General features: G+C 34.6%; 1 protein-coding gene across 10 annotated transcripts in view; it reads left to right on the plus strand.

Annotated features, from left to right (window-relative positions):
* Window positions 1-7482: 7482 nt before the first annotated feature.
* Window positions 7483-9731, plus strand: part of LOC122070818 (uncharacterized calcium-binding protein At1g02270) — an 18698-nt gene continuing 16449 nt past the window's right edge. For 2 of the 10 annotated variants that reach the window (XR_006137984.1, XM_042635061.1), the window contains exons 1-2: window positions 7485-9160; window positions 9484-9645. Coding sequence is in view for 7 of the 10 variants with exons in the window: in XM_042635061.1 (XP_042490995.1) it covers window positions 9158-9160; window positions 9484-9645 (165 nt within the window). In the remaining 3 variants the exon portion in view is untranslated. Of the gene's footprint in view, window positions 9646-9731 lie in introns of all 10 variants that reach the window. The other 8 variants (XR_006137982.1, XR_006137983.1, XM_042635063.1 and 5 more) reach the window with 7 other exon arrangements.

Here is a 9731-nt window from a genome sequence, read left to right on the forward strand (position 1 = left end):
CTTCTAATGCTTCGAATGCTTATGCTCCTCTCTCTCTCTCTCTCTCTCTCTCTCTCTCTCTCTCTCTCTCAAGTAGGAAATCTATGAAAATCTATGAATAGAAATTTTAGTTTTTCCCCCCTCCCTCAAAGGTAAAGGAGGAAGGTACTATGAGATCCATAGCAGTTAAGCTGAGTGAGATAACTGTTTCTTCATAGCAAGTATGTTGAGAAAGTATCTATATATCTTTCTATCTAATTGTTAAATATAGAGATATTGTTTTGAATCACATAAAATATATTACAGAATTCCCAAACTAAACTTGGTATGCTATTTTTGAATCAACATCTTGATTTTGTCACATGTTGTTTATCACTATCCTTACCCATATTCTTTTAACTTATGAAACTTGCCCAAACCTGCTATATTATAGGAAATATGTCTGAATTGGTGAAGATAAATGAGTTGAAGACTTAAAAAAAAGAATGGAAAATCAAAGTAGTTATACTTAAAAAAAGTAGTGTTACTACTTACAATACTGAAAAGGGAACTGGAAAACTACAGAAGTTGATACTAATGGATAATGAGGTATGTTGAAAAATCTGAAATAAAACTATTACTATTTAGCATATCCATAACCAATTAATTTTTTTAAAAATCTTTTATAGGGAACCAAAATACAGGCAATTTTGTTCAACGAGATTCTAGAGAAGTTCAACAACACATTGGAAGAGGAAAAGACATATGTCATATCTAATGGAATAGTCAAAAAAGTGAACAAAAAATATAGAAATGTACACGAAGACCATGAATTGTCCCTTACCAATATGTCAACAATTGAAGAAGTTCATGGCACCAATCTTGCAAAGAATATTAAGTATAACTTTGCTAACCTGAAGGATCTACATGATTGTAAAAAAGAAGATACTTTTGGTAAGAATTCTTTTTCTAATAATAAATATTCACTAAAAAACAAAGAATTATTATATTTAATACAATACTATATTTGGTAAGTATAACTAATTTATTAAGTTTGACTCAATTCTAATTGTATATTCTTTAACCTTAAATTCATAATTGTGTATGGTTTTCTCCTCTATATTTTCTGGCAGACTTATTACTATTACATACAAATTGATGTGTGGATGGTGACGCTAAAGTGGTTGAAAAATACTGTTTAACACAATCTATAAATGTTTCATTCTATGGAGAGATTAAAGGACTTGCAAAGTGTTAACCAGTGATTCTGAAAGTTGTGATTATATTAGTTCTATTAGCTGTGATTTTGCCTACTTATTATAAATATATATTTTATTTTTCAAGATCACAATGACTCCAAGAAAACAACATACTCCAATTCAACGTCAAAGATTCAATGAATACAGAAGGAGAAGATATGAAATACGAAAAGGAAAAGCGATTGATACAAATAATGATGGAGATACTAAACTTATTCAATGTTTAATATAATGATGGAATTTTTTTTTAGATATTTATATTTAATTTTTAATTTTTTTACCAAAACAAGTGATTGTGATAAAGAATACTCTTATTTACATGTGCTTAAAAAAGTCAAAGCATGTAAATACTGTGGATCCAAAAATTTTGAATATGAACCACCATCATTTTGTTGTGGTAATGAAAATGTTGTTCTTGCCCTTCAATTGTTCTTGAGGAATTATATCAATTATTCACCTCCGATGGATCTGAAGCTGTTAAATTTCGGAAATACATACGCGCATACAATAGCATATTCTCATTTACATCTTTTAGAGTACATGTGGATAAAGAACTAGCAAGTGGTAGAAATGGTATATATACTTTCAGAGCTCAGGGTCAAGTGTATCATGATTTGCCTCCAATTTCTTTAGAAGAGGAAGATAAACCATCATATTTACAACTATACATTTATGATACTGACAATGAACTTCATAACAGAATGAAGATAATAGAAGATTCATATCTCAAAGAACCTATAGTTAAGAAATTACTGGAGATACTTCAAAATAATCCCTATGCACGTTTCTTCAGAAGTCTCAAAGATGTACCTTCATTGAAGAACCATGAGATAATGACAAGAAGTAATATAAATCTTGATCAACGAGTTTATAATGCACCATCAGTTGATCAAGTTGGAGCTATTTGGATTGAAGGGAATAATCCTAATAGAAAGCAGAAATGCGATATAGTAATCCAAGGACATTCTGGGAGGAAGCATCGAGTGCATCATTATTATGATTGTTATGATGCATTACAATATCCTCTTCTATGCCCAAATGGAGAGGTTGGATGGCATATAGATATTAAAAAGAGAAGTGAATCATGTACAGTGTTACAAGATATAACAAGGGAGGAAGATATATTTGATGACGAAGTTGACGATGAAGGTATGTGTAAAGATAGTTTATACTAATTCATTACTAAGGTATGTGTAAATATAATTTAACTTGAATCTCTTTTCAATTACAAGATTTGATGAGAAAAGAAAGAACATGGACCCTCCAAGAGCCTACTATTGTCAAAAGCTTCAAATCAGAGAAGGTGAACAATCGATTCTTTTATCTGCAGGACGGTTGCTACATCAGTATGTGGTAGATATGTATATTAAGCTAGAAGCAACAAGATTGGATTTCTATCGAACAAAACAATCAAATATCAGAGCTGAATTATATCAAGGGATAGTTGATAGTGTTTTAACTGGAGAAACAAGAGGTAACAAAGTAGTGACAAGGGTTGTTTTACCTGCATCTTTTATTGGAGGATCGAGAGATATGCGACGGAGGTATCTTGATGCTATGGCATTAGTACAATATTTTAGAAAACCTGATCTATTCATCACTATGACATGTAACCCGGAGTGGGTTGAAATACAAGAAGAACTATACCCAAGGCAGGTACCACAAGATAGACCTGATCTAACATCGAGGATTTTTCGAGCAAAGTTACATGATTTAAAAGATCAATTATTGAAGAAATGTTTTTTTGGAAGAGTATATGGACATGTACATGGAATAGAATTTCAAAAAAGGGGTTTACCACATGCCCACATATTGATAATTTTGCAAAAGGATTTCAAGATCACAAATCCTGATCTCTTTGATAGATATGTTTCGGCCGAGATTCCTGACAACAATAAGGACCCTGATTTATATGAAAAGGTTGTCAAACATATGATGCATGGCCCTTGTGGAGATCTAAATAAAAAGAATGCATGAATGAGGGATGGAGTATGTAAGAATAGAAATCCTCGGTCATTCAATCAAAATACTATGCAAGGAAAGGATACATATCCTATTTACATGAGAAGAAACAATGGAAGACAATTGAAGGTATGTAACCATTTCTTGGATAACAGATGGGTTGTTCCTTATAATCCATACCTACTTGCAAGGTATGATTGTCACATCAATGTTGAGATATGTTCTGGGTTAAAGGCGATAAAGTACCTTTACAAATATGTATACAAAGGCCATAATCGTGTATCTGATTTCATATCATATTATAATGAAGAATATATTATGGATGAGATCAAACAATACAGAGATGGAAGATGGGTGTCCACACAAGAAGCAATGTGGAGAATTTTCGAATTCAACTTAAATGAAATGTTTCCATATGTGATCAATTTGCAATTGCATCTACCTAATAAACAAATGATATGGTACTGGGAGAGGCAGAATTTGGAAAATATTCTCTAGTCAGATAATACATCAAAGACAATGCTTACGGAATTTTTCAATATGAACTCCAATGATCCAGAAGCAAGAAAATATCTCTATAGAGAATTCTCAGAGCATTATGTGTGGAATAGGCAAAGAAAATGTTGGACCACCAAACAGATAAAAGAATCAATTGGACGTGTAAATTCAGCCAATCCTTTAGAAGGAGAACGATTATATTTGAGATTGCTACTGAATCATATAAGAGGACCAACTTCATTTAGAGATCTAATGTGTATAGATTGAATTGAATGCTCATCTCTTAAGGAAGCTGCTCAAAAAAGAGGTCTTTTAAAAAGCGATGAAGCCATTTTAGAATGTTTGAAAGATTCAGCTCACTTTCAAATGCCAAAGATCGTTCGTAAACTTTTTGCAGTGATAATTGTTCATTGTGAGCCAGGTGATGTTAAAAAGTTATGTGGTGGAAATTTTGAAGCAATGTCAGAACACATAAGGAGAACAACTGGCACAACTGAATACCACATATTACAAACCTTAAGAGATGTCAATTCCTTTTTAGAGAGCATGGGCAAAATCATCAATCAGTATGACTTGCCAAAGATAGAAAATGATCTTGAACTTACACAAAAAAATCAAGCAAGAGAATTCTCAGATGAATGTTCTATACAAGTACCATTGGAAGATTATGATGCGTAATATATGTTGAATTTGGAGCAAAAAAATGCATACAATTTAATTCTAAACCAAGTCAACTCCAAAAAAAGTGGTATGTTTTTTATTGATGGACCAGGAGGTACAGGAAGGACATATTTATATCGTGCACTATTAGCAACAATCAGATTGACAAATGAAATTGCACTTGCAACAGCACTTCAGGAGTAGCAACTACAATAATGCCAGGGGGGAGAACAACATATTCAATATTTAAAATTCCCATTAATATAAATGATTCAAGTGTATGCAATTTCTCAAAACAAAGTGCAACGGCAGAATTAATCCATCGAGCAAAATTGATCATATGGGATGAGGCACCAATGGCTAAACGACAAGCAATTGAAGCAGTGGATAGGACATTAAAATATATAATGGACAATGTAGAACCATTTGGAGGAAAAGTATTCGTGTTTGGAGGTGACTTCAGACAGGTGCTTCTTGTGGTCCCTCGTGCTACAAGAACAGAAATGATAGATGCAAGTTTGGTAAGGTCATATCTATGGCCAAAAATGGTGAAGTTGCAACCATAGTTATCAATTCGGCCGAACCGAATTTTTCCGAATTTTATCAAAAATTCGGACCGAATCCGAATTAAAAATAAAATTCTTTAAAATTCGCGACTTTTTCAAAACTGAATATAAATCGCGAATAATTCGGACCGAATCCGAATTAAACCGAATTATTCGGTTTATTTAAACATTATTTAAAAAAACAAAAAACCAAAAAAAAAAAAAAAAAAAACAATTTAAAAAAAAAAAAACCCCAATAAGATTTTTGACCGCTTTTTTGACCGAATCCTTAAATTAATCGTCCGAATTATTCCGAATAATTCTCCGTCCGAATAATTCCCGAATCCGAATTTGCTAACTATGGTTGCAACTGAAAACCAATATGAGGGCCAGAAATGACCCGAGTTTTAGTGAATTTCTGTTATGAGTTGGTAATGGAGAAGAACCAACTGAATCAGAAGATTTGATTCGCATTCTAGATGAATTGTTGATACAACACAAACATGAAGATACATCCGAAGATGAACTGATAAATGTAATATTTTCTTCATTGCAACAACAGGCCAATTCAACAGAATACATTAAAGATCGGTCAATCTTAGCAACTAAAAATGATACGGTTGACAAACTAAATGACAAGCTTATTGAGCAATTTTCAGGAGAAAGTGTTATATATTACAGCTTTGATTCAGCAATTGATGATGCACAAACACAATATCTAGAAGAATTTCTCAAATCCTTGGCACCAAATGGGCTTCTCCCTCATAAATTGGTTTTGAAGAAAAATTGTCCAATCATATTATTACGCAATTTGGATCCTGCACATGGAGAATGCAATGGTACACGATTGGTTTGTTGGGAATTTAGAAGGAATGTTGTTCTAGCAGAAATCACAATTGGACAATTTTCAGGCAACCTTGTGCCTCTTCCAAGAATACCATTATGCCCAGCAGAAAATGAAGGCTATCCTTTCCACCTAAAAAGAGAGCAATTCCCAATAAGACTTACTGTGACAATAAATAAGTCACAAAGACAAACTATACCACATGTAGGAATATATCTTCCACAACCAGTATTCTCACATGGACAATTGTACGTGGCATTATCTAGAGGAATATCCATGTCAACAACAAAAGTTTTACTAGGAAATGACAAGAGAAAAAAAGAGAAGGGATTTTATACAAAGAACGTTGTCTACAAAGAAGTCTTATTACCAAACAGGTACAATAAACAACAATTTTATTTTAACAAGTTTAAAATATTTCACTTAACTTTTCTTTAAGATTATTTTCAAATATTTTACTTTTGCTATCTTTTCTTATTTCAGTGAAAGCCGCATGCAACACATTTAAGGTTATCAGGAATGTTAGTTTACTTCTATTTTTCAATCTCATTTCTTTAGTATTCTCTCTTTCTTCATCACTATCGCTAAGACCATGTCCTATCATTATGTTACCAAAATCAGGTTGAGAATACTTGGTTGTAGAGGAATAAGTTAGGAATCCCAAAAGACAGTTCAGGTTGGAACAATCAGGTTAGTTTATTACCAATTTTTATCTCATTTATATAGCTATAGGTTTTATGTGTATCCTTTTTTTTTTTTTTTTTAATAATATGATTGTTTAGCTAATTTGTATTACAATTTAAATGCATAGTAATGAAAGTCTACATATGTTTATATTATTGTAATGAAGTCTACATGTGTTCTTTTATTACTTTAGTTTTGACAAATAAATTGGTTGAAAATTTACTCATATAATTCATTTAATCTGCAAGATAGAGCTCAGGTGGAGAAGTTATTGCACTATATTATAGAAAAATCTCCAGAAGATGCGGAAAGCAAGCATGTTTTCACGTACACTGCTTTGACTTGATCAAAGATTAGTTTTTTCTTAATCAGTCTCCATGGTTTGTAATATTATGGTTTATTAGTATTATTGTTATATGCTATGAGAGAATTATTTGTGAAATTGATGCCATTCTCAAGACCTCCGTAGAGGAAGACGATACATATGTTTTTTATGTTTCATGTTCTCATCCGACAAAGTTTGAATTGCACTATTTAGTCTGTGGATTTTCTCTCTTGTATTCAAAATAATTAGGTTTAATTTTGTTTTTAGAAAATACAAACTTTGAAAAATCAGTTCACCAAGCTTTTCAGAACTTACTTCAAATGGATTGACCCAATAATCTTGTCTTAAGAAAATGTTTAATTAGGAGACTACCACCACATGCATTTGCACGTGTATTTTTACTAATATATATATATATATATATATATATATAATCAATGGAAGTAAATGAATATCTGTGTGCATTTAGAATCCAACGAACCTCTCTTCCATGTGATTGAAGATTATTCTCCTATTATTCTACTTCCATGACAATGAAAAACTACTCAATGAAGTTCATGCTTTCAAAATCATAAAAATAAAAATGACAATTGTAGGACCATGAGCTTCTATCTATAATAGAATTCCTAATCACTATGAATCTATAATTGCTTTGGCCGCTTACCTTATAAAAAAAAAAAAAAAAAAATTTGCTTGAACCAATGGATCAATCCCACATAGAAGTCCTAACAGAGCATTGCTGGAGACTGCTTTATACAGTGAAACAGGGTTCCAAGGAAAATCAGAACCCCATCCTTCGAGTTTAACCCCATGTAGTCAAAGCAACTAATATTGAAATAGAGTTCAAGGAAAATCAGAAACCCACCTCGATTTTTTCTCTGCAAATCAAAAACCTAGATCATCTTCCTCTAAAACTACAACCCTCTGTTATTCGAACAAATTCTTACATCTTGCAAAGAAAAAATCAGAAACCCGCACTCAACCATTTATCTTCCACACTTTTTTCCTTCTTCTACTTCTGAAAAATTACATCAACTCAAATAAAAAACCCACCTCCATTTTTTCTCTGCATCATACCAAAGAGAAGACTAAACCCTAACAATCAAGGGTTTGAATTTGAACATAAACGAGAGAGAGAGAGGATCTCACTCAGACACTCTTTCCGCTGCTAACCTTCGATCTTTGTTGAATCAAAGCCCCAATCAATTCAGAGAGGCTGAGTAAAGGATGGTTGTAGATTGCTGCAACTTGGAAGTGGGAAAGAAGAAGAAGTGAAATCCCAAATCTCAAATCAGAGTCAGCGGTGTGAGGGTTCTTGATCGGGTTTGTGAGAGATCTAGATCCATTTTCTTAGAGATTCCTATCTCTCTCTAAATCTGGACCGTTCACCTTAATAATGCCACGTGTCGTCCTCAGCAGATAGAATAACACAAGCACTGCAAGACGAGTAATAGCAGAGGATTTAGATCCCTCGTGGAGGGGGTGTGATCATACATTTCGGAGGAAAGTGATTTGAAAGTGTGGAATCGGTATTCATAGGTTGGCAATCAGGTTTAGGGGATTGCCCGACCAAAAGACTGTAGAGCATGGTAGAGATTAACTTTGGAGGATCAAAGGAGGGCCCGCAGCGCGGCCTACATCCGGGTAGCTAGACCCCATATTTTTCTGCCGGTGACCGCCATGCTGTGCCCGTCAGCCCCTCTACATTTTCTAATTGTGAATTCTTCTGGTGATTGCGATTTGAGTCCTACCTATATAATTGATTGAAGGAAGGAGGGGCGCTGAACGCAGGCCCAGTAATCCACTACTCAGGAGTACCCATAGACCACCACCTCTCTCTCTCTCTCTCTCTCTCACACACACACACACACACACATCTTGTACTTCCCGCTGGCTTCATCGCCCCTTTGCTGCATTTTTCTCAATTACTATTACAGTATATAGATATAGATATAGATATAGATATCATTCCCCTTCATTCGGTTGCTTTCTTCCTCTTTCCAGTCTATCTCGAATCTCGGTCCAAAAGCATCTTTTGGGTTTTGGGTACTCCGGCAGGCATACCCTAATTTTCTAACAAAGGGAAGGGAGTCTGAAGTAGCGAATAGGGACGGGTCACTCTCAACGACGACCAGACGACGAGACGACGACAACTACAAAAACTTCCATCCTACACAGAAAAGTGTCTCTCTCTCTCTCTCTCTCTCTCTCTCTCTCTCTCGCATACACAAAAAAAAGGGCACAGGAATCTGTCTTTGTCAGCGTTGCGTAACAGAGCCGTCTCGTTGATATAGTCATCATCGAGGTGCTGCATTCGCGCCTTCTCTTCTTTTCTGTTGATTGGTTTTCCCGTGGATGTAGCTCGAGCGCCACATCGTCGCTCTTGCAGAAACAATAGCAACGACGGAATCCAGAACCAGATATGGTAAATGACAAGCCTTCTCTGGCCTTTGTCTGCCGGGATCGGATGATGGATATGCATCTGGCTTGCATTGCATTTGTTTTTCTGTTTTCAGCTATTCGTGTAATATGTATCTCGTCTCCGTTTATTCCTCATTTTAGTGAAAGGGGAAAATGCCCATTGTTTCTTACCTGCTTTGAAACTTGAGAACCTTTTAACCCCCGCGTTTTCTTCTTTGACCAATTGATTTCCTCATCCCTGCTTCAGCTGATGCTGGTCATTTCTTTGCAACTCAAACCTTCCTTTTCGATCTTTACTCATTTTCTTTTGGGGGTTTGAAAATCTAGGTTGTGCCTTCTAATTCGGACAAAACTAATTCTACTAAGCAGAATGGCAAGCATCAAGGGAGGATTTCAATATTCGAGACCCAAGCGTCGATGACGGACCCTTGCATTTCCTGCACTACTTTTAACATCCTTGCTCCTGTCTATAAGAGACTTGATACTGAGGTAATCTATATTCAATCATACTTTCTCCTTTTCTGTTTTCAGAGCCCCCACGACAACCACCCACCCCCACACCCCCCATCCCAAAA

Source organism: Macadamia integrifolia, unplaced genomic scaffold (assembly GCF_013358625.1).
Source record: "Macadamia integrifolia cultivar HAES 741 unplaced genomic scaffold, SCU_Mint_v3 scaffold_113A, whole genome shotgun sequence".
NCBI lineage: Eukaryota > Viridiplantae > Streptophyta > Magnoliopsida > Proteales > Proteaceae > Macadamia > Macadamia integrifolia.